Raw genomic sequence first — 22,722 nt, 5'->3', positions numbered from 1 at the left:
AATACCTTACTCTTTCCTTTTGATTATACGTCTTTTTCCGATCATAACAATATTCTGATGATGATTAAATTTTTGATTACTGTGTCTATACTTCTTGGTTATGTGTATGCAAATATGGCACCTAGTTATCCTGAACCAGGGACTGTTTGGAAGGAAGGTCATAACTACGAAATAACCTGGTGTAAGTACTACTAATTAATTGACATAATATACTCGAAATCCATACATTTTTGTAACTCTCCTGTACAGTTAACGATAAGCAAGAGCCGTCTATTGATAAGGCTTGGAGGAAGTTTAAGATAGGTAAATTTGCGGCCTGCGATTAAGATATATAGATATCATTATTAACATTAATCCTTTATAGAGTTCATGACAGGTGATAACTACGATCAAAAATTATTGAAGGTTGTGGCTAGAGTAAGTCTTTTTTCCCTTTTCCAAAACTTTTTACATCATTATTATGCTGCTTATAATTAAGTATCTTTACTAGGATCTTGATGGCACCCAATTAAAGTCCTACAATTGGACTGCACCTCAAGTAACTCCCCATTCTGCTGTTTATTTCTTCAAGTTTACCAACGGTAATGAAGCACTTAAATACCCTGCTGAGTCATTATCTTTTTCCAAAGGCAGCTAACGAAATATTTTTTGCCCACAGATAAAGGGCAAAGTGCTTGGACTACTCGATTTGGTATTGTAGGTGCAGATGGTAGTCTTGAAAAACCAGAACATATTACTCAACCTGGGGGTAAGCATCGGAAGGCATCTTTGGTCTTAAACGTCAGAGTAGTTTTATAACTGTAATCATGTTGGTAGGAGCGAAAATTCCTTGGGGCGTTGGTAAATTGGCAGGCAAGAATGCTCAAGCAGTCAAATCTTACCCTATGACTCCTGCTATGGCTACAGCTGCTGCTGATAATGCTAATATGGAGATTGCAGTATCTAATAATGCTTTCCCCAGTCTCCCATCTATGATTACGATAACATCCCTATTATTAGCAGGCTTAATATTCCTTGCTTAGAGATTTTCAAAAGTATATCAAAAAGCACCAATTAGAAAGCCATACTCCTATTATCAACCTCTATTACGAAAGCTTCGTATAAACCTTTCCTTTTTTTTAAATGACTTTATTCATAAAATGTAATAAAAGAAATTTTAGACTCGACATATACATATGTTATATCTAGAAAATAATTTACATTTCCATGGCATTGTCAACTGCCATAGAATTATTGTGTTCATTGAACATGTATTGCTCCTGATAATCCTTCAAATATTGAACTGATCGTTTTTCATCCAGGAAAAGTGAATAGACTTTCTTAATATCTTGTACATCGACCTCTGGTGCTTTTCTCTTCCTCGCAACTAAGTTGGCAGCTGTAATAAGATGAATTGCATAACGCAGCGAGGTTTCTGTTCCAATACGTGTTAAGACATCTTTAGCATCATCCGTCATTTCGACATCTTCTTCTTGGCATCGAATATTCAAAATATTTTTCACCTCCTTTTCTTCGTAAGGGTTAGTGGAGATTATCAACATACGATCGAGCAAATCGACAGGAATACCATGTGGTGATTTATACTTTGTTCCACGAATGTTAGTGATGCCTCTATTGGACGCCATTATCACAACTGGAGCCATATCATCTTCCAAGGCTCTGTTTAGAAACGAAAAGCATTCAATATCAAGCATATGTACTTCATCAATAAATAAAACACCGGGAACAATCTCTGCTTTGCCCTCTTCCCTCCATTCAGCAACTTTTGTATTGATTTGGTCTCTCACTTCGCTTTTAATCTCGCCGGTATCACCAGAGAAAAGAGCTAAGAACCCTTGTGTTCTGCTGTTGATAACATCAATTTCATGAAGAGATACGGTATGTACAACCTCCTTTCTCTTCTGTAATTCGCCCTCAGGACATTGAACAAATTTGGTCTAAGAATAAAAGCATGCGTTAATAACCAGTAGCATACACAACAGATACTGTGACTATACTTTCATACATCTGATCCCATGGCATCATAATCTCTAGCTCTAGCATAAGAGCGTCCCAACTTGGAAATGCGTCCAGAAGCTTTATCGATAGCAATAACATCACCAGCCATCACCTTCTCCTTATTCAACGCATCAATCATTTTATTGCCGAGATCGTATATTGTTTCCATATCTGTTGTTTTGAGTGTCAATTTGCCGGTCTTGGACCCCTATATAATTCATATCATTATCAGCTAGTCTGCTTGAACAACAACCAAAACAATTAGAAACTTACTCCTGTCAAAGATCGATCAATTTGAATTTCAACAACTTCACCCTCAATAAGTTCTGATTCTTCTTTGATCCTGACACCGATAGAGCGACGGAATGCTTGTGTCAAGGCTTCAGTTTTGCTCATTTCAAGTGAAAAGATTTCTGAAGCGGCCAGCATGGTGAAAGGAACATCAGTTCCAAGAGCTATTATATGAGTCAAGGTAAAATGTAAGTATGAAAGTTTGCCAAATTCTGTACTTAACGGAACAAATTAAAATACATACCTTGTGCCATACCCATAGCGATGGCAGTTTTACCAGTTGAAGGTGGACCGGCAATTAAGACAGCTCGCCCAGCGATCTTGCCAGCTTGAATCATCTTCAGAATAACACCAGCTGCTTTACGAGCTTTCAATTGACCGACCATTCCTTGTGAAGAAGGACGCGGTTCGAGAGCATCGTCCAATCCCAAACCACGAATGTGCGAATGTGCCCCTAAATTTGTTCAAATATTCGGTTGGTTCAACCAAGCTACGATCTACAAAGTACAATATGTTGAGCTTTACCGACGCGCTCCATTCTCAAAAGATCTCTAGTTTCAGTTGAAGAGGTACTTATTGGTAAAGCCTATCAATTAAAGAGTGTTAAGGACTATTATAAGCACACATATTTGCGACTTAACCGTCCAGTACCATCTTGACAATTTAATGTTGAAGTGAGGATCGAAAGATAAATTTGTTTTTCTAGAACTGTTTTCGTATGCACAAAAAGTGCAGCATTATTTTGTTCGTAAGTCACGACCGTTTGCCAGTACTCAGTGCGGAACATTTTACAAAATATGACTGTGAAGTTCAATAGGTATCTAAAATTGAAGTCGGAGTTGAACTTTTGCAGGCGAGTTTCCTTTCTCGAACTTTTTTTTTTGCGGCTAAAGAGTTATAAGTCAATATTTATAAACTTAGTATTGTGGACGAAGATACACATTAGCCTCTAAGCTGGCTTAATCGTCCAAAAAAATATATTTTACAAATTTAAAAGGGGAAACATATCATTTATATACTACTTATAACAGTGCTTTTCTCAAATATCTAGTCATCCTGCCCGTTTGGAAGGAGCGGCTGGCTTTCTGGAGAAGTAGACAATTGATTTTGGGAAATAGCACCATATGTAGGCTTCAAGTAGGGCTCGACTACCTTACCATTAAGGGAACTGGATGAACCCTCACGGTTGGGTCCGTTTCTTGAATTAGCTTGGGATTGGCGTTTGTGTGCTGTTAATAAACGTGCTAATTTGCTATTACGCCTGTTAGTAACATGGCGACGCACAACTCTGATTTTATTATGCACTAGTATATACAAAAAAGTTTTCGGTCAGCATATTTAGTTTTTCGCTTTTACATGTCTACACTGAATTCGTTACCATCCACATAAACATCTGTTTCATCGACAATCTCTTCACCAATTAATTCCTCAATAACATCTTCTAGAGTGATGACACCCAAAGCACCAGTGTGAGCGCCAGGTTGAGAAGTTATAAGCGCCATATGACCTAAAAAGGATTATAAATTGGTATGTATAACTACCATATTTTCCTTTTTGGTGTGTATGACTTACTTTTGCCCTCTTGGAAAAAGTTTAGAATATCAAGACAACTTGTTTTAGGCCCGGTTTCGGGCAGTGTACTTATTTGTAAATCCTTAACAGGCAGAGCATCCTCAGGGTCATATGTAATCAGACGCTTCGTTAAGAGCATACCAACAAAATTCATATTATCTCCAGGAACATGAATAGGAATACGAGAATAACCTTCAATGAGAATCTACAATGCAAAATATCATAAGAATGACATCTTTTTCTGAACGGAATACTGACAATATTCTATACCTTATCGACTAGTTCCTCATTCAAAATATCCTCTGTAGAGAGAGTAAAAACATCAGCAATGGGGGTCATAATTTGTGATACAGGTTTTGATCGTAGGTCAAGTACAGCGCCAATAATTGTCACTTCATCTTCCGTCAGAGCATCAACATCTGTTTCTGTGTTTTCAACAGCCCGATGAAGGGAAACAAGTGTCTTGAGACCCGCCTTTTTATACATGGTACCGTGAGATGGTCCCAAAAAATAATCCAAAAGTAATGCAGTAGGATAAGCCAGAGGATACATAATGTACATCAGAAGAAGAACCATTCTATTAAGTAAATAATGAGCATTCAGAGCGCCTTTAAATGATGGTTTGGTTTGAGAAAAATATCTTACCCTGATGTTTTAGCGCCAATAGCCAAACCGTAACGTACACAAATAGCTATTAAAATTAAGGAGAGACAAATTAGTATCATATTATTGATTTACTATTTCTTGCTTTGAACCATACATTGAGGGATTACTCTAAAGAAATTGAAAGGTTAACTAAATGTGAGTTGGTAATAAGATGATAACTAACAACTTACTCGCCGAAAATTACAATCAGAGCAGTGGAAATAACGACAGCCTTCCAGCCACCACCGAGAACACTGTCCAGAACAATGGGCAAAGTTTCGTTAACGATAACATTTGATAAGAGTAACGTAACCAAAACCCAATGTTTGCCACGATTCAAAAGTTTCAATACTTTTTCAGCATGTTTCTTCTCAGTTGGCGTACCGGATTCCATGAGAACCTGTAAATTTGTCTCATCCAAACCCATTAGGCCTAACGTCAGACCTAAGTGAAATCTGGTTTATAACAAGACAACTTTTATATCACGCATGTTTACAGTTTCATATATCTTGCCTGCAAAGACGCCACCTGTCAACACAAGGACAGCAATAACAATGAGTCGCTCGTAGAACTCTGCTGAACCATAGTCGATGGGAGGTTCTTCTGGAGTTAATCCGTCATCAGAAGAAAGTATATTCAAAGGATGGCCGTAAATGGAAGTACTGAAAGAGCCGACAGCAAAAAGAGCTGCTTTGACAGAATTTAGATAGAGAATATTATTACTTTTATTACTTTTATACATAAACGTTATGCGAGTTAAGGAGAAGGGATCCGTGCTTATGCCCCACAACCGTTTTAAGAGCTTCCACATGTACTGGTTTTTCGCTAAATTTTCGCATGAAATGGTTAAAAAATTGAGACATTTTTACTATTTGAATTCAGATTAATTCAACAATATTCTTAGATACCAAGCTTAGCTTTTGGGATAATACCTTTTCTGTCAAAATGTTCAATGGCAAATGTGCCGCTTACTAATACTCAGATAAGGTAAATATACTGTGCTTACAGAATAAATATGCTGTGCTTTAAGCACAGTATATTTGTCTTATCCGAGTATGGTAGGAAGTTCAAGCATCAACTAATAAAACTATAAAAAATTAACAGTAGTAATTCATACAAGATGAACTCACCTAAACACGTAAATATCTTTAAGCAGTCTGTTGTGAAGAGCTGACAGCACCGTCTTCGGTACGGCTATCTCTGTTGTAATGGCTAAATCTTTCCTGGCCTGTCCAGATGGCCTTGACAATGGTGATAATGTTTTTGGAGGCATTAACATCGCGTTGCCACAGTACGGCAAGTTTTACATACTTTAGTACTGTAGAGTCTTGAGCCCTCTTGCATTCTTACATCTTCCATATCGTCACTCTTGCAATTGTTACAAATCTAATAAGGAAGTTCATCAAGTTACTTATCAAATGTGGTAATAGTAAATCCAGCATACTTACTTTTGATGTGCGATATTCATCAATATCAACAACAGCAGTTAAAAACGTCCGTTGTCTCTTTAGTAGCTCTTTATACAATATACTGGTGATTCCAGTGGTTCGTCCCCTCATTATTACAGCATCCTCCCATGTATACATCACCAAATATGACAAGTGGCATCGATTTTTTGTCTTCATAAAACCTTTCAGGCTGCCACTTACTTTTTCCGTCAATTTTAAACCTATTAGTGAAGCTGGTTAGACTATATGTACTATAGGAAGCATGTTATATAGCGTTATATGTATTATTTTTTTCGTATTATTTTCTCCTTTTCCTTCTCGTTTCTACTATTCTTCTTCTTCTTTGGTTCCTGCTTTTGTTGCTGCTGCTCGCGCTTTTCTCTTTTTCGCTTTCCCACTTTGCTCTTATTAGTCTTCTTTTTGCCTTTCTTCTTCCGTCTTTTCCTTTGCTTATTCTTATTCGTGTGTGCCCTATTTCGTTTGTTGTACTTTTTGCCTCCATCTAACAATATGTTGGCCACTTCTGCATCAGCTCTTTGCTTCCCTTGGTACGAATCAAAATTGAAGCAAGCAGATTCGAAAGCATAGAATTCCATTAATGTTTGTAAGTGGTCTAATATGTATGTCATTTAAATGACATAGTCCTCTTTCGTTGAAATTTTCGGTATTGACATCGCAGTTTCTATTGGCTTAATGCCTTTTCTAGCTTTTAATGCCTTCGGATATTTGTTCCTTCTGGTATATCCGGCAAGATTTGCACGTTCGTCCTTGCTGTATCTTCTCATTTGATGTTTCTTCGTATCAAAGCCTATTGTAGCAGTAAATATTTCATTTCTACCAGGATCAACTGCGATAGAGTTGAAGAATTGCTCCACTTCTGCGGTTTGGAAGTCATCAACGTCTAATAAAGCGCTTGTATCAGTTGTTCTCCTGTTACGGACAAATATAAAGCAGATACCATAGCCATCTGTATGAATGACACAGTCAAATCTGGCATCAGGGTTGTTCAGTAAGTCGTTGAGGTTGAAATAGCCCGATTTGAAAAATCAAAGACAGTAAAAAGGCCTTGACATGGTCTTTATATTCAGACCCTGCTACCAGTGTTGTATTACTTGCTAAAGATTTTTCATTGATGTAACATAACACTATCTGAAGGATGAAATTGGGTATAAGGCAAACAATTGTGGTTTTGCTTGCTCTTCAGAGGTTCCTTCTGACAGCGTATAAATCTTTTCAAGCATTACACCCAGTGAGGGCAGAAATTCCGAGGCATCATCCTTAAGATTCTCCTTGTTGGGAGTTGCTGGTAAAACGACTATTATACTCTTGCAAACAAGATCCACTTCTTCGAGTAGTTGTTGCCCTTCAACATCATCGGGCCATTTAGTGATGCCTTCCTCCAAGATTTTAATATAGCAGTATTTGTCGACGATCTTATTAATATCTGGACTTGGTTCTGAGATATAATCAAGTAAATGGTTTAGTGCCGTCTACTGGAGCAACATGAATAATGCATAGAACTACAAGAAATATGTGTTTCAGACATGTTCGAAGGTAATGCTTCAGTCTCTTATCGAAGTTTTCAACAACATGATAACGGTAGTAGTTGCTAACGTCACGCACACTGCTGACAAGCTATCACTGTATCCTATCAATCGATGGTCTTTCAATGCTTAGATGACAAGTCAGAACTCAATATATTTTGAAGAAAATTTATGCAGCAATGTTATTGCCAGATATTGTCAGAGATGTGTATTTAAAAATAATAATTAGTCACACATTGGTGAGGAATGGGATATGGAGAGGATAAAGACAACCTCTGTAGTGGATAATTAATCTAAGGCGGCCGCTTTCCACAAGAGCTGCGAAGAAGATGGCTCAACGAAATAACACTGTGGAGTTTACTGAAAGTGATCGAATTTCAGAAATATGCAGTCGGAAACATTCACTTGAATTGTCTAAAATTGCTCAGTGGATAAAATCCAATTTTTTTTTTAAAAACGTCTGAATTAAACCGAAAATACATGTAGCATAAAGAACGGTCACAACAACAAAGTTAGAGAAGTCTGTGCTCGTGGAGTTTTCGAAAAATTAAAAGCAGAAATCTAGAAAAAGGGCTGCCTCGTGTAACATTTTTATTTGGTCAATAACTTTGCTATAGAATTACAGAATATGCTGAGCTCCTCGTCTTTTTCTTCTTGCACCATAAATTGAAAATCGAGAGTCTGGATTGATATTGACATATATTGCAACACGCACTTGAGGGTTTCCTTTAGTACCATTGTGAAGGGCCAAGTAGTTGAAGAAATACCACCATCTTTTTCATATGCATCGTGACATTGTCGGAACAAGGTAAGCATACCACTCAAATCCATCGATTGCATATTACTTTTCCCATTATTATATCCATGCTCTTGAATCCTTTGTACCTTTTTTATTATCCAGACTTCACAAAGGGTTTTCACATGTTGTGAGCCAAATCTGTCAGATATGGTTATCAGCTCAATGATGTCTTGCCAAGCTGTAGATGACGGCAATACATACTCCACTGGGTTACTAATATCTTCCTTGACATTATTGAGTTTATCAATGACATCGATGAACTGTTGTAGGCTTTTAAATTTTATATCATGAATTGGAATAGCATTCATTTGCGATTCTACATAGTCTGTGCTTAGCAAAGCTTCAAAAATAGCTGAACGTGCTCTGAGCAGCTGTCTAGTTCCCGGAATATATGTATTCGGAGCGGCATCATCTGTTACAAAGTGCACTGTTTCTGGTAGCCCATCATATACAATAGGAGTTGGTATAACCTCAACCAAAGGAATGGCGTTCGTTTCTGTATTCCATAAAGGATTGAAGTTGAGTGCTAATATTTCAATCACCTGAGCTGCAGCATCTCTACGCAAATTAGTCACCATTGTCACTTTATCACTTTCGATTTGCATTTGGGGCAACTCTTCATTATCGTAATCTTCTTCATAAATAAGCTCGTACACAAGCATTTGACAGACATTACTAAACACTGAATTGGCGTCGAGTATAGACTCTACGTCTTCATTTAACCCAAGTAAACGATTCCAGTAATCGCTATCCGAATGACTGCCTATAACTGCATAGCATAGAGCGATCGCTGTCATTTCATGTAGTTTAAGTGAAGTTTCTGCCGGTTCTGTGAAATTGTACAGGTCCAACAATTTTTGCATTCGATGATTACAAAAATGTGAGCAAATTGAATGTATTAATTGTTCACGAATAAACCAATTCGAAGAATGCTGCAGCAATTGTTGAAAAAAAGTTGTAAAGCAGTTGTGTGTAAGACTTAAAGGAAGATTATTACCCAAGTAGAGTGTATAGACAGCAATGCGAAGTAGATGCGCCGTTAACGTCTTGAACGTATTGAAGGGAATCCTGATAGGCCGGCTTTCATTTCCGGAATCGCTGCCGCTTTCTGATATGATCGCATCAAACTTAATATCTTCGTTATCACTTGCCCTGTTTCCACTAAGAACCGTTGGTGTATCACTCTCATTGCCATTTGATGACATAACTGAATCTTTCGTAAACACTTCGACTTCGTTATTATCCTTGCTAACACCAATCCCCTCAATAATGCTGTTCACAAATTTAATATTTGAAAAGTCTTCAAAGCATATATTTCCTACAATAACAATCAATTGACCAATATCTGATAAAGCTGTTGGATCAAGTATCAGTTGCTTAGTGCATGAGGATATCGGTGCGAATAAGCTCAGTACATGTGCAGCTAGCGATATTAATTGAATATCGTCAGATTTTAAGGCAGTCTCAATCATAGCTATGGTACACTTTGTGTCATATTTTCGCCATGGGAGCAAAATAGACAAAAGGGATGGCAAAACTGACCCTTTCATTGATGTATTGTTGCCATCTGGTTGCTTCTCGTCTGGTGTTCCTTCAACTTTGTCTTCCGAAGCAAGGTTAAACGAGAGCCATAGTATCATAGATTTTGTGTCGAACTCGAATGAGCTAATAACCAATAAACAACTTGTAATGACATGATTCCAAGATTTTACCCTTTCTTCTAAATCATTAAGGGCTAGTGACCGAGTTTCTATTTCAAAGCTATCGTCAGAATGGCCTGTCGTATAGTCCGGGTGAGCGTGTAAACTATGTCTGTTCGCTTCCTTCAATCGGATAGCTCCTTCAAGGAGTTTTATAATCATTGGAAAAAAAGTGTGCTCATCCCGCAACCGAGTTCGCACAAAGGCCATGCGCCGAGATAGAGCAGCTACAAACCGACCAAAAAGGGCATATAGCGGTAGCAACGGTGCATACCTTTCCATGACCGTAATGGAAGGAATCAGTTTCACGTCAATCAATTGAAGTACTTGACAATCAACCAACCTTTCGCAAGCACGAGGTTGGCGTGAGACCAACTCTAAGGCCAAAAAAGCTCGCTTAGCTTTTGAGATAATTGATAAGTCCTCAGCAGAAAGGCTATTACTGTCAACATTATTACTTGAATTATTCGGTAACGAGTGTAAAGAAACAGCTTTTAATAAACCGTGTTTGGCCATCTGAATTGTGGGGGTCCAAATATATTCCGCTATGTTTGATGAAGCCTCGGCAAACATGGTAATGGCTTCTTCATAGTGAAGGAAAAAAACGACCAATTTCGATAGTCGAGCTTGTAATGGCGAGTCAGGCAACAAATTTGCATTCAATAAGATAGTAAGCATTGACTTCAAGCACCATGCAACACGGGAGGCTACGGTCTTTTTACAGTCTGAAGTCGCCAGTTGTATAGTTTGAATCAAAGATTCCAAGGATATGATGATTAGATCTTGATGCGTATGATTCAGCTTCGTACCATCTAACTGATACCCCCTTTCTTCCACATCAATGCAAACATGTGGATGAGTGAGAGTGACAAACTCACCGAACATTTTTGATTGCTCTGGAGGTATAGGTTGCGATATAAAGGCCATGAAAAAATTGGTTAAATTGCTCACTACTGTATCGACACAACATTGCCAATTGTATTGTATGGTATATTCATCGTCTGTATTGGGTGGCTTCTCTAAATTGGATCGAATAATAGGTAATGTATCTAACAAAATCTGCAATAATTTGACAATCAGTCTTTTCTCTCTGTCCAACATAACAGGCGTCAATAACGGCGTGTTCATCGTGCAACATGTATCGCGAACCCAGCGACTCATTGAAATGTACAATTGAGGTATCCAGCGACTTAATGTATATTCCTTTGCCGCATTATTCGCTGCTAAAACAGATATTCTGGTACATTTCTGAACAATTGTAGTCAATGTGTACATCAATAAACGCTGATTCTTCAGAAACTGTTGTTGCCCTTGATTGATTGCTGGTTTACCAGTTTGGCTTTTTTTGTTGTGCTGTTGTTCCTCAAGAATTCGTTTATATTCATGATAACAAATATCTTTCCACAAGAAAACAATGTTGGTACAATTCATTGATTTTGCAAATCGTAGACGAGCCGCGGATAATTGCTCTTGTTGAGTGGCAGTCGTATCGTACTTAAAGAATGATTCAAGTAGTCGGCAAAATAGTAGATGTTCACTTAACTCGGCACGTTTGTCATTTGTATCTGTTACAGGCGGATGAAGAGAAAGTGTCGTAAGAAGCGAATTAGTTGTACTTAGTGGGCGGCACAGAATATCAAATGCGTCGAGATCAATTAAATCGCATAGAAAATGTCGTGCCTGAGCATTTAAACCTCTTATTGCATAAACCCGTATTGATTGTACTGTGCTTTGGCAATAGTACAAGAGAGCTCTCAACCCTTGGCCTTGTTTTATTTCTGCTCTAAGATCCATCGCTGTATCTGTTGTATCATTTCCATGAAGAGCAATTGTTTCCATCAAATTACACAAAAATTTAGCTGCATATTGAAGCATTACTAAATCTGACGCTGTTGTATTGCTGTGTCCCTGCTTATGAGTCGTTGGAGGCATAACAGCAGGTTGGTCCATACCGTTTCGGAGGACTTCCAACATCCAACGTAAGCACTCTTTGAAAGATGGTAATCCGGATCGATCTTGTAAATGGGGTTTAATATTGTGAACAAATATAAAATTGAGGCAGCGAGCTAATCTTCTCGGCGACCAATCAGCAGTCTGATGCTTTTTATAACTAATTAGTTTAAGTAAAGTATGGTTGATCTCTTTCGCGGATGCATTAGTAACTTTTGCCAAACAACGAACGCCCAACGCCGTATGAGGCTCTTGGAGCGTTTTGTATATTGCTTTCAAACTGATATCATGTTTCTGATGGTGCTGTTGACTGCGATTTTCAGCGACTCCTCTTGTTGTTGACATTAGTGTATGGGTATATTTTACGTTTAAGAATGTCCATTCGTAAAAGCTCAAGCCGATCTCTGTTGGTAAAATGTATTCTACTTTTAATTTGAGCGGATAGCGAATCTACAAACACGTAGTTTATGCGTCAGTTCCAAACTCTGGCGCTACCGCATTTAGAACAGGTTATTGCTCTGAGCAGTGCACACCATTCCATTTCACAAGTTTGATAAGTAATTGAGAATATATAGGTCTGAACTGATATATGCAGCAAATTGATGCCTTCAGTTAGTTTTATTGAATAGGTTTAACTATAGAAGGCCGCGCTCGGAATGAATATCTCTTTTAAAAATAGAATCCGAACGTTTAAGAAAATATATAGATGGATAATCGATTCACTACAGTCTCTCTTACCATCAAAGTTAATTGTAAATTGGTAGAGTACTCAACTTGAGAAGCCATTCTTTGGGGTTGCTGAGTAACGAACTCACTGGTTAATTAAAGACTTTCAGGCTAGCAACAAAAACTGCAATGCTTAATATACTATCGGTTGCGTTAAAAGGTCGCCAAAAGCCTTTGCTTCAAATTCAAAAGGAAGAATAGCCTACCGTCCAATAAAGTTATGTGCACAATATAGGTTGTATTAGCGTCAAAACCATCAAAACCGCCCTGCACTTGTCAAATATAGATTGTGCATGGTTTATAGTCAGATTAATGTTTCAAAATTTTTGAGAATACAATCCTTGAACTTTCACTGGAGACATTATTTTAAAGGTTAGTGGCCACTTTTCTGTCGATAGCGACACTTTGTCTACAGTTTTACGAGACATACTGAATATTTTAGCGGGGCACACGTATCATTAGCAATAAACACAGGATTTTGCTTTACGAGACTTTCAAACGATGGTGAACTGAATGGAATACGCGTTAAACTGATCCCAAACGTGCTGTTCCGTTATATAGGTAACAGTTGAACAATTGTAATGAAAAATATATGTAATTAGACTCGACATATTTACATAAAATAAGTATGATGATTCTCCTTTGACTTCTTCCATGCTTACTTTCCTCATTCTGTTAGCTATCGCTAACGATGTAAACTAGAAAGGAACTTCTTTAGCAAAATGTTATCCTTAATGGTAACCACACGCCTGCTTTTGCTTGTCTCATAGTAAACGCCTTGAATGAAAACTCAAATGTAGGTTAGATCGGACAGTTGAACTGTGGACTTTTTATTCAGCCGCAAAAAGAAAGCAAAAGAAGGTAGAACCAATCATTATCACACCTTGACTTTGGAGGTCGATCTAAACACAGTATAATTTGCCCAAAAGTGGAATTGTTTTCTCCGCAAAGAACAGCGGCTGCTGAAATTAAATACAAATAGAAAACAAAACCAACAGCTGCTATTTGATGTTTGGAAATTCATTTTTCCCCAATTACTTTTTTTTCCTTGAAGGTTCAATTTCATCTGCATACAACACAAGCATAATGTCAGCTTCGCCTGCACTCCGTGAGAGTTCCTCAACGTCAAAGCAGCGAGTTAGTAAAGCTTGGTATACACTTTTGTCCCTCATTTGTTCTCTACAAACGCTGCCCTGAAAGAAAAAAACGACTCATGTCCTTTATTTGTTATTTATAATTGTACCCAAATTGCATAGCGATCATTGCAGACGTAAAAAGGTGAAGTGTGACGAAGCAAATCCTATTTGTACAAACTGTAAAGCCTTAGAGCTAGAATGTACTTTTGAAGTTGTGTCCAAAAAGGTTCGACTACGTCCCTTTGTCATTTTGATACAGACAAACTGTTATGTAACCTTCTTATACCTTTTACTATTCACACCATATTTAGCGCGGACCACCCAAAGGTTACATAGAAGCCATTGAAAATCGCTTATATAAATTAGAAAACTTTCTAGCAGAGTTAGCGAAAGGGGGAGATGCCTTATCCGAAGATCTACTGAAAGAATTGAATGCGCCATTAAAAACACCCACTGGAAATAAAATACACACACGACCAACCAGAAGAGCTCCTCGTTCGGATAAGAACAAAGTTTTCTTTTGGCAACAAGATCAGGCTGGTAAACGTAAACGAGAAGCTTTAAAAGAGGAGCAACGCCAATATAATAGCAGTAAATCAGATTTCTTGCAAGTCTCCCTGAACGACCGATACGACAATCTTGATGTAGCAGCAGCGACAGACCCATGCTTCTATGACGAGGAGGATGAGAGCAAGGAGCAACAACGGTGCCGCTCAAAGAAGCAAAAAACCAAGAATTATGGAACAGCAGCGGCCATTGGACAGTTATCAATGGATGAAAGTGGCCATGTACGATATCTAGGAAAATCATCGGGTTATTACCTTTTGCAAAACAGTAAAATGTATCAAAATGGTGCGTTTCATTTTGCAAACTATGGAAAAAAGCGGTCTTCACACCTCCAATGTCAAAAGACTGCCACAGATCCACGTGTTTTGCCACCGAAAGATTTATCTGAGCATTTAATTCAACTTTACTTTAAGCATTTTTATCCTTTTTTACCACTATTTTATAAACAGCAAATCAGTACTACAAATGCTGCTGACAATGAATCAGTGTCAACTACTCCACCACTTTTACTCAATGCCATTTACGCTGTTGCTGCACGAATTTCTCCTGATATAAGAGTGAGATCAAATTCTGAATGTTCAAATACAGCAGGTGATGTATTTTTTGAGAGAGCCGAAAAATTATTAGATGAATCCTATGATACACCCAGTATATCTACTGTACAAGCGTTGATATTATTGTCTATCCATCAACACGGTGTAATGCGAACCGCCAGAGCATGGCTTTACAGTGGCATAGTAATACCTTAAAAGTGCAACAAAAATGTAGTTCTAATTTGGTTTCGCTTTAAACTAATCCTGCATATTTTTCCATACAGGCGTTCCGTATGGCACAAGATCTAGGATTACATAGAAATTGCGACACATGGAACATATCACCTGAAGAACGAGAAACGAGAAAGAGAGTATTTTGGTGCTGTTATATCGTTGACAGATTGGCCAGCGCTATGTATGGGCGTGCATTCACCGTTGAGGAACGAGATTGCGATGTACCGTTTCCTTCAATAGACGATGAGGAGCCTATTGAAGTTGTAACAGCTTCCGAACATAGTAATACGGACATTAGACTCTTAGACGTTTTTCAAAACCTCATTAAGATTGCTGATATTCTAGGACACGTTTTAAAAAATGTCTATTATGTTCGTTCATTGCAGAATACCAATGATCGACATTTGGATTCAATTCTGACGACTTGGAATAGAAAATTGCACCAATGGTACGATCGTTTACCGAATTCTCTGCAATTACTTCTCAGTGATAAGGAACACGATACCCGCCTCCTGCTTTCACCTGTTGTCATTAGCCAGTTACATATGATATATCACACCACCATGATTTTGCTGCATCGACCTTTTATACCAGGCCCCGACCAGAGCCTTATACCCACTACTACAATGCTACCATGTTCCTCCATTTGCAACTTATCAGCGGATTCTATCGTAAATATTATCGATGATATGCATGCGTCGAAAAAACTCCGTTACTTGATGAATTTTTCTGTTTACTATATATTTACAGCAGCTGTTGTTTTTATTCAAGAAGTATCGTTTGACAGCAAAAATAACTCGAATCAGCAACAGCCATTTTCAAAGAAGAATGCTTATTGTCAATGGAAAGTGAAGAAATGTATGCTTGCTTTAGATGAAATTGAATCGACGTGGCCAACTGCTAGCAAGAGACGTCAAATATTAGCAGAGTTATCTGGTTTATATGCAACCGACAACGGTAGCCATCAACAAGTGCGTGAATTAAATATGCGATTACCTACGGATTTTGATAGAACAGCATCACCAGTATCTCAACATCAATATTCATCACCACGGCAGTTACAAGCAGATGCATTAGCGCTTCCAAATTCTGCGTCGATCAGCTTACCATCATCAGAGCAGCAACAACCATCATCTCCTTCCTCGCCTCAACCGCCTTACCAACAACAAATTAACGACATAAGCCATAACGTTCCATTTCATGTGGTTCGAACCGAACGAACCATTGATCTTCGTTATAGACTTTTACAACAACAGCAACAACAACAATCACCTGTAATAGCAACGCCACCAACAACTCATTTCGGTATGGAGTTGGTTATTCCTGATCCATTTGAAGTGTCCAAGGGTACAGCAGATCATGCCATGGACCCATTTGCCGCACCCGGAATTATACCTGTACCTTCTCGTCAACGACAGCAACAACAGCTCGAGGCTTTTGATCCTTTGGCAACCGCTCTATGGGGTATGCCTGATAATGTTAACGGCAGTAATACAATAAAGACAAGTGGTACGCTTGAAGAAAATGATTGGGGGACATTTATGGCATCCAACATGCAGCAACAGCAACAACAAGCACAGACACCTTTTTGCAAAGTATTTAATAATGATAGTTATTACGCTAGCCATAATAGTACGTCAATGTTAGTGGATAAGCAACAAACGCAGCACCAGATATCTTTTAGAGAAACAAACATAACCACTGCCAGCAATCCTCTAACTTTTGTACATATTAATAACTACGATAACAATAACAATTTAATACATCAACATTTCGATCGACGGAAGCAAATGAATAATCGAGCTGAAAAGACTTCTGCCGCATTATCAACCACTACGGATATATCCAACGCGTATTATTGGTAAATTAACTGAAGATTAGTCATAAAAAATACACATGTATGTATAGTATTGCTCAACATCGCACCAAGCATTCATTTAAGACATATCTAATACATAATACTGTACATAACAAATAATTGTCTTACTTATTATTGAAAATCGTTTGTCATGATATACATTATGATACAAAAATGGCCTGGGGGAAATGTGTATGTGTGATTATCTAGTAGTATATTATAAAGACATATTGTCTAGTAAAAAATTACTGCATTTTGATATTATTGAAGCCAGAAACAATATTGTCTAAAATATCTGAATCTTGTTGTCGAAAATGGAAATAAGGCGTTTGTTGCTGCTGTTGTTGTATAATAGAAGGTTCTTCTTGTACAATAGACATATCGTCTGCCATCATTGGATCATCATTTTCAAAATTTTCCTCTGAATCGTGGCGGTGATTATTAACGCCTCCTCTTCTCAGCTTGACTGGGAGACTACTGCTTCCTTTCACTCTATCATCCTCCTCATCCTCCAGCATGAATGATGAATGTGAAACACCTACTAGTGATAAGGGCCATTTTCCCTTGGAAGGTTTAACAAGGAAATAAGGTATAGTTAAGATCAGCACGTAGATCACCAGCAGTGAGATAAGGATGTATGTTCCCACATTGAATATAATGCAGCCTATGAGGATGATACGGAGGCACCATAAACCAAATTGACATTTCTAAAAAAATTGTTCTCTTTTAGTTTTATTTCTTTAATGCTTGAATGCATAAACATTCTTTTTTTTTTTTTACCCTATAAAGTTCCCAGTGCGTCAGCCTTTGATTGTCATTAAATACTTTTCTCTGATTAGCATGCCACTCCATCCAACCGTAAGTGAGGAAATTAGACACAATGGCAGTTTCCACCCAAGCAGGAGAAGAAACTGAGCACAATTCATCATCATACTTCAATAAACAGACCACTGAGTTCTGCAAAAAATCGAAGAATAAACGAGGTGTTATTTTAAGGCACTGATGGAGGTTGCTGATCAAGCTTGTGGAAGAGTGAAGCTTCGATAATATACTATTTTTTCTAAAAATTAGTAGTTCGTAATAGTCATTTCCCATAGGCAATGATCTTAATCGAAACGCTGAGGGGTGTAGTATACCTATAAGCCAGAATGAAATGAAAGTTACTACTACCTCTCACCGTATTTTTCATTTAAAAATTTGTACTTCACAAGGATCTTACAATAAATTACAAATAATACTGTAATGGCATGAATCAAAGACCAACATATACCCTTTGTGTAAAAGCGATATTTGTTGGGCCGTTTCCTGGCTTCTGTTGTCATGCTTTTTGTAATCGCGTCGCTCATGTTCCTCGCTTGCAGTGCCGCTTTTTGCTCCTCTACCAGTTGTGTGATTTTAGCTTGACAATCGTTGCATAACCGATACCTTCTGTGCAAATCAGCTTTATATTGGTATACGTTTTTACATTTGAAATCATAAGAGGGATCCTAAATATAGCAATATCCTATGTCATCAGTTGTGTGTATGCGTATTTGCCTAAATAATGAGACTTTACACTTTCATCAGGAATATAATCACTAAGTAATTGGTAGATTAGACTTTGATTCTCCTGGCAGCTGTTACATAAAGATCGATTGCTGTTTTTCAAAGTTTTCAATGACTTTAAGCGAGATGATGTATGTGCATTATTTTCGGAAGCTAAGAAGCCGTATGATAACAGTGAGTGGTTTTGTAATTTATTCGCAACGATTTCCAGTGCTCGAGTCTTTACGTGGTTTATACGTTTCGAACGGTGTAGGATCAACTACCTCTCCATTCTGACAAAGAAACAGAAAGGTAAAGAAATCAGCTTGAGCTCGTAGTGAAAAAGAAAAAGCCAAACGCGAGCTTTTACCTTATCTCTGGCATTTACACTTTCACACAAGTGGCAATACCAATGATCGACAGTATTTTTAGATCCAGGTAGAATAAAAGAATCTTGGCAACAATACCAACAATTAACCTTGATCGGTAATTCGATGAGTCCAAAACTATGTAAGATTCTCTGAAACACTGAAGGTCGGGTATTGGTAATGTAGGAAGACATTCAGCGAAGAAAAAAGAAACAGAGAACTCCAGGCGGAAACACACACACTCGAAAACAATATCAACAAGAAGAAGTGCAGTGATAATTCTTACAAATAAAAAGTTTGCACGACAATGTACGTCGTATCAAAATATTCAGGTTCAGAAATTTCAAAAAAGGAAACTCTACAGAATCAAGTGAGCCATTACATAAAAGTGATAGAAGAAAAAAAAGCTAATATACAAGGGCCAGCAAACTTTATTGCTACCTATACTGAAATGCATATTTTTGTTATAGAAAATCAAAAATTGTTATGGTTGCTGTTGCTAGTATTAGGATTATCGGCATAAATAATGGGGTCATCAAACATGGCATTTCCTAATTCTGGTGGTAAAATTCCATTGTTGTTGATATTGTTATAATTGTCGTTGTTATTTGAATTGATGATCTGTATGCCACCACAATTTTCTTGGTCGTTATTTACATTATTACTGAATAGTTCATGGCTGGACATGAGAAATGATAATAATTCCTCTGTTGATTTGTCATTCAATAAAGCATCTGAAGAACTTAATACATTATCTTGCTGTTGTGGTTGTTGTTGTAGTTGTTGCAATAAAAATTCATCTAATTGGGGATGATGATGGGTGGACCAACCCATAGTTGTATTGTTTATAGTGTGATTATTCATGATGGACATAATATTGCTATTGTCTATGCTGTTTCTATTAGTATGTATGCTGTTTTTTTCTACCATATTAACATCGTCTTCATCTTCCTCCTGCGCAGGTGGCGTTGCTAACGCAGATGATGTAAATGGAGCATATTTATTGATGGGTTGCTGTTGGTGCATTCTCATCATAATCAAGTCTAGGCTTCCCGTGGGAACAGAAGAAGAATAGAATTGTGAATGATTATGATGAGTTGGTACTTTTAGGGATGAATTATGGTAAAATTGTTGTTGTTGCTGTTGTTGTGATTGTGGTTGTGGCTGTGACGGAGGGGGAGGAGATCCAATGTGCATATCTGCAATAGACTGATTCAAACTCATCGTAGGCGAACTGGCTAAGTAAAGAGAATCGGGTAATGATGTACCTAAATGCTGATTGTTACCCATCAAAGGTGATTGATTTAAAAGTAATTGCTGTTGCTGTAGATGGGGGCTTGTAAACAATTGCTGTTGCTGTTGCTGCTGCTGCTGCTGCTGCTGTTGTTGTTGTTGTTGCCTATTCACTGGATGATTTCTACTTAGAATAGATATTCCATTGGCTCTTGCATGTTGAATCATATCACGTTCTTCTTGTAATCTTTGTACTAAAATTGCTTTTTTTCCAGTAGCAGGTTTTCCACGCTGCCTCAGCATATCTTTTAATTCAGCCACGGTGATATCATCAAAATCAACTTTCAACAATTGATCATCCAATTTCTTTTGGCGTTGTTCTAGATCAAATACAGATTGAAAGCTTATACTGCCGCTACCATGTTTACTATTACCACTGTTTATAATACCACCTAGCCCACTATTATTAGCGTTTGTATTAGATCGCTGAACACGTTGAATTTGAATAGGCATGGTACGCGACGGAAAGGACGACGACAACGGTGATTTAATGCTACTGTTCTCCATAGTAGGGGATTTTAACATGTCATTATTTGCGTTATTGTTGTTATTGTTGTTGTTGCTACCACCAGCCACCTTGATCTTACCACCATCTCTATTGAAACGTGATTTGCTGGTTGATGGCTCCAGGGATAATCTCCTTCTTAAAGTAGTATGATTCATAGTTAAACCATCCGTATAAGAAGAGGACAGCCTATTATTTTGCTTGGCTGTTGGTGCATACGATGGTCCACCACCTATAGATGTTGATAAGTAATTATCTTGCTGTTGTTGCTGTTTGATTGATGGTTTTTTTGTATAATTATTCACTCTGAATCTCGCTTGCAGTTCGTTGAATCTTCTTTGATGATCCACCGTGTTAGTATTATTTGATACAGGTCTGTTGTTGGCCGATGCCGACGGCATGAAACTTTGAGCTGATAATGGTATATTTATATGAGTTGGTCTTTTATTCATGATTTCTCGTTTTTGTTGTTGACTACTGATCAAGTTGATGGGTGTAAGTTGAGGTGACGTAGTGATCGGCGTCTTTTTGATATCCAACATAGCTGACAGGTTTGACTTTTGTTGTTGTTGTTGTTGCTGCTGCTGCTGTTGCTGTTGCTGTTGTTGTTGTTGTAGTTGTTGTTGCTCTTGTTGTTGCTGTTGTTGTAATTCTTGTTGACGTTGTTGCATCATCATTTTATTGACTTTATCTTGTTGTTCTTGTAAAAGCTGTTGTTGTCGCAAAAAATTGGGATCTGATAGCAAAATATGCTGCTCTTGCTGTTTATTACTATCTTCTTTTTTATGATGATGTTCTTCCATGACGGAATTTAATACAATACTGGGTTGTGTCTGGAGATGTGGTTGTTGCTGTGATATATTTGAGGTGGCGGTTGTGATGGAAGAGGTTGTAGGCGGCGATGGAGAATAAGCATCCATAATCAAATCTGAAGGTAAACTATGACTCATCGTTGTCGTAGCTGCTGTTTCAAAATTTAGTAAGTCTTGAAAGTCATCGTTCAGAAAGTAATTAGGATTGCTAGTATGATTCATGCTGTCGTCAAAAGGATGACCCATTAAAAGATTACTGTCAATTGAGTCACTGCAGTTTTAAGTAAGTGATCAAGCTTAAAATGCGAAGGATTTTTAATAGAAAAGGAAATGGAAAGAGATGAAAGGGTTTTATGATAAACAGGGGGTTGTTGCTAAGATATGATACAAGTTTGCTGATAAGAAATCAAAAGAAATACAAAATGCAAACTACGAAATAATGAAATAAAGCAGTAAAAAATTGAAAAGAAACAGGACTATTTTGTACAAAGAATGTACGCAAAAAGAGATGTATTCAGCAAATGTATTTTCCTTTCCGTGATGATTGTGATATGTGTATTTAGTGTGGGGTCTGCCAAACTTAAAAATCAAGAGCCACACTCACAAAAAAGGGAAAATTTTTTTTTCTTTGACTTTTCTGCACATTTCATTCCATTCTTAGAACTCCTAACATTGAGGAAGTAAAGAGTCTGTCATGTCTTTTTGGGTTTTTAGTATCTCTAGATAAGCACGTTTTCTGATTTCCATGAAAACAAATCCATATCAGAATACATGCTAAAAGGTTTAATATATGCTAAGGCATGTCAAATACGTCTAATGTTAAGTAGAATATGAACAGGTATTTCTGCTTTTGTGTATGCGTTTCAAAACGAAAACCCAACAGCTGATTTTAGTTTTACTATTTTCAAATCCGCCAAAAAATGGAACTACCGCAAAATGCTATCATAGTCAATTAGTAGCAGTGGAAAACGACAAGCAATGTTTACTATACGTAATCTTTTACTAATCACAACTGCCACTAATTAGTTTATGGCAGAGGCATATTCGTAGTCGGCCTTTTCAAAACAGGCCAAGATTAAAAAAAATTCATTATCGCACTTCTTTTTGCTAAGCTGACATTTTTTTGCACTTCCTGACTAGACATAAGCAATGCACATGATGGAAACGTTATTTTTATTTTTTTGAAACCAGTTTTTTTTTTTCTGAATCCTTTCCCTTT

At 37.6% G+C, this 22,722-nt stretch overlaps 9 protein-coding genes across 9 annotated transcripts; 2 read left to right on the top strand and 7 right to left on the bottom strand.

The window, feature by feature from the left end:
• Nucleotides 1–24: 24 nt before the first annotated feature.
• BDF20DRAFT_866944 (uncharacterized protein) lies at nt 25–1,082 on the top strand. The gene is made up of 6 exons (XM_053080872.1): nt 25–181; nt 250–303; nt 365–417; nt 491–581; nt 659–748; nt 817–1,082. The coding sequence occupies exons 1-6, from the start codon at nt 58–60 to the stop codon at nt 1,020–1,022; spliced, it is 618 nt and encodes a 205-aa protein (XP_052937665.1). The 5' UTR covers nt 25–57; the 3' UTR covers nt 1,023–1,082.
• BDF20DRAFT_866936 (RuvB-like 2) lies at nt 1,083–3,011 on the bottom strand. The gene is made up of 6 exons (XM_053080871.1): nt 2,941–3,011; nt 2,815–2,875; nt 2,534–2,743; nt 2,272–2,453; nt 2,006–2,206; nt 1,083–1,937 (listed from the first exon to the last, which is right to left on the bottom strand). Exons 1-6 carry the CDS (start codon nt 2,941–2,943, stop codon nt 1,197–1,199), a joined length of 1,398 nt encoding a protein of 465 aa, XP_052937664.1. The 5' UTR covers nt 2,944–3,011; the 3' UTR covers nt 1,083–1,196.
• On the bottom strand, nt 3,012–5,572 carry BDF20DRAFT_866933 (uncharacterized protein). The gene is made up of 9 exons (XM_053080870.1): nt 5,439–5,572; nt 5,020–5,331; nt 4,698–4,950; nt 4,622–4,635; nt 4,507–4,552; nt 4,132–4,438; nt 3,862–4,066; nt 3,668–3,796; nt 3,012–3,593 (listed from the first exon to the last, which is right to left on the bottom strand). The coding sequence occupies exons 2-9, from the start codon at nt 5,315–5,317 to the stop codon at nt 3,337–3,339; spliced, it is 1,509 nt and encodes a 502-aa protein (XP_052937663.1). The 5' UTR covers nt 5,318–5,331; nt 5,439–5,572; the 3' UTR covers nt 3,012–3,336.
• Nucleotides 5,573–5,654: 82 nt separating this feature from the next.
• Nucleotides 5,655–6,550, bottom strand: BDF20DRAFT_912596 (uncharacterized protein; the record flags this gene model as incomplete). Its single annotated transcript, XM_053083973.1, has 4 exons — nt 5,655–5,747; nt 5,818–5,892; nt 5,955–6,175; nt 6,283–6,550. The coding sequence occupies 4 exons, from the start codon at nt 6,548–6,550 to the stop codon at nt 5,655–5,657; spliced, it is 657 nt and encodes a 218-aa protein (XP_052937662.1).
• Nucleotides 6,551–8,033: 1,483 nt separating this feature from the next.
• Nucleotides 8,034–12,345, bottom strand: BDF20DRAFT_866930 (uncharacterized protein). Its single transcript, XM_053080869.1, has one exon. The coding sequence runs from the start codon at nt 12,290–12,292 to the stop codon at nt 8,090–8,092; it is 4,203 nt and encodes a 1,400-aa protein (XP_052937661.1). The 5' UTR covers nt 12,293–12,345; the 3' UTR covers nt 8,034–8,089.
• Nucleotides 12,346–13,710: 1,365 nt separating this feature from the next.
• BDF20DRAFT_866929 (fungal-specific transcription factor domain-containing protein) lies at nt 13,711–17,122 on the top strand. Its single transcript, XM_053080868.1, has 4 exons — nt 13,711–13,824; nt 13,930–14,035; nt 14,121–15,113; nt 15,194–17,122. Exons 1-4 carry the CDS (start codon nt 13,760–13,762, stop codon nt 17,006–17,008), a joined length of 2,979 nt encoding a protein of 992 aa, XP_052937660.1. The 5' UTR covers nt 13,711–13,759; the 3' UTR covers nt 17,009–17,122.
• BDF20DRAFT_471878 (uncharacterized protein) lies at nt 17,118–18,481 on the bottom strand. The gene is made up of 3 exons (XM_053075532.1): nt 18,231–18,481; nt 17,782–18,137; nt 17,118–17,708 (listed from the first exon to the last, which is right to left on the bottom strand). Exons 1-3 carry the CDS (start codon nt 18,265–18,267, stop codon nt 17,247–17,249), a joined length of 855 nt encoding a protein of 284 aa, XP_052937659.1. The 5' UTR covers nt 18,268–18,481; the 3' UTR covers nt 17,118–17,246.
• Nucleotides 18,247–19,166, bottom strand: BDF20DRAFT_471836 (uncharacterized protein). Its single transcript, XM_053075531.1, has 5 exons — nt 18,914–19,166; nt 18,773–18,818; nt 18,557–18,699; nt 18,467–18,488; nt 18,247–18,379 (listed from the first exon to the last, which is right to left on the bottom strand). Coding segments are annotated over exons 1-5 (387 nt in total). The 5' UTR covers nt 19,088–19,166; the 3' UTR covers nt 18,247–18,377.
• A 40-nt stretch (nt 19,167–19,206) lies between these two features.
• BDF20DRAFT_1000387 (uncharacterized protein) lies at nt 19,207–22,099 on the bottom strand. The gene has a single exon (XM_053074593.1). The coding sequence runs from the start codon at nt 21,747–21,749 to the stop codon at nt 19,368–19,370; it is 2,382 nt and encodes a 793-aa protein (XP_052937657.1). The 5' UTR covers nt 21,750–22,099; the 3' UTR covers nt 19,207–19,367.
• Nucleotides 22,100–22,722: the final 623 nt, after the last annotated feature.

This window comes from Mycotypha africana (assembly GCF_025528875.1).
Source record: "Mycotypha africana strain NRRL 2978 chromosome Unknown BDF20scaffold_4, whole genome shotgun sequence".
Lineage (NCBI taxonomy): Eukaryota > Fungi > Mucoromycota > Mucoromycetes > Mucorales > Mycotyphaceae > Mycotypha > Mycotypha africana.
The sequence above is the reverse complement of the archived record's forward strand: the minus strand, read 5'-3'. Positions and strand labels throughout refer to the sequence as shown.

Excerpts from the sequence above, each read along its gene's own strand:
- BDF20DRAFT_866944 (XM_053080872.1), top strand. The coding sequence starts at position 58 with ATGATGATTAAATTTTTGATTACTGTGTCTATACTTCTTGGTTATGTG. Across the intron at positions 582-658 it reads TTTCTTCAAGTTTACCAACG|ATAAAGGGCAAAGTGCTTGG; the intron begins GTAATGAAGCAC and ends TTTTGCCCACAG. Across the intron at positions 749-816 it reads ACATATTACTCAACCTGGGG|GAGCGAAAATTCCTTGGGGC; the intron begins GTAAGCATCGGA and ends TCATGTTGGTAG.
- BDF20DRAFT_471836 (XM_053075531.1), bottom strand. The coding sequence starts at position 19,087 with ATGTCTTCCTACATTACCAATACCCGACCTTCAGTGTTTCAGAGAATC. Across the intron at positions 18,819-18,913 it reads ATTGCCACTTGTGTGAAAGT|AATGGAGAGGTAGTTGATCC; the intron begins GTAAATGCCAGA and ends TTTCTTTGTCAG. Across the intron at positions 18,489-18,556 it reads ATTATATTCCTGATGAAAGT|GATCCCTCTTATGATTTCAA; the intron begins GTAAAGTCTCAT and ends TGCTATATTTAG.
- BDF20DRAFT_866936 (XM_053080871.1), bottom strand. Across the intron at positions 2,744-2,814 it reads TTTGAGAATGGAGCGCGTCG|GGGCACATTCGCACATTCGT; the intron begins GTAAAGCTCAAC and ends GAACAAATTTAG. Across the intron at positions 2,454-2,533 it reads CGCTATGGGTATGGCACAAG|CTCTTGGAACTGATGTTCCT; the intron begins GTATGTATTTTA and ends CTCATATAATAG.
- BDF20DRAFT_866929 (XM_053080868.1), top strand. The coding sequence starts at position 13,760 with ATGTCAGCTTCGCCTGCACTCCGTGAGAGTTCCTCAACGTCAAAGCAG. Across the intron at positions 14,036-14,120 it reads TTGAAGTTGTGTCCAAAAAG|CGCGGACCACCCAAAGGTTA; the intron begins GTTCGACTACGT and ends CACCATATTTAG. Across the intron at positions 15,114-15,193 it reads CATGGCTTTACAGTGGCATA|GCGTTCCGTATGGCACAAGA; the intron begins GTAATACCTTAA and ends TTTTCCATACAG.
- BDF20DRAFT_471878 (XM_053075532.1), bottom strand. The coding sequence starts at position 18,267 with ATGTTGGTCTTTGATTCATGCCATTACAGTATTATTT. Across the intron at positions 18,138-18,230 it reads ATGCCATTACAGTATTATTT|GTATACTACACCCCTCAGCG; the intron begins GTAATTTATTGT and ends TCTGGCTTATAG. Across the intron at positions 17,709-17,781 it reads CGCACTGGGAACTTTATAGG|AAATGTCAATTTGGTTTATG; the intron begins GTAAAAAAAAAA and ends CAATTTTTTTAG.
- BDF20DRAFT_866930 (XM_053080869.1), bottom strand. The coding sequence starts at position 12,292 with ATGTCAACAACAAGAGGAGTCGCTGAAAATCGCAGTCAACAGCACCAT.
- BDF20DRAFT_866933 (XM_053080870.1), bottom strand. The coding sequence starts at position 5,317 with ATGTGGAAGCTCTTAAAACGGTTGTGGGGCATAAGCACGGATCCCTTC. Across the intron at positions 4,067-4,131 it reads ATGAGGAACTAGTCGATAAG|ATTCTCATTGAAGGTTATTC; the intron begins GTATAGAATATT and ends TTTGCATTGTAG. Across the intron at positions 3,594-3,667 it reads AACAGATGTTTATGTGGATG|TGCATAATAAAATCAGAGTT; the intron begins GTAACGAATTCA and ends TGTATATACTAG.
- BDF20DRAFT_1000387 (XM_053074593.1), bottom strand. The coding sequence starts at position 21,749 with ATGGGTCATCCTTTTGACGACAGCATGAATCATACTAGCAATCCTAAT.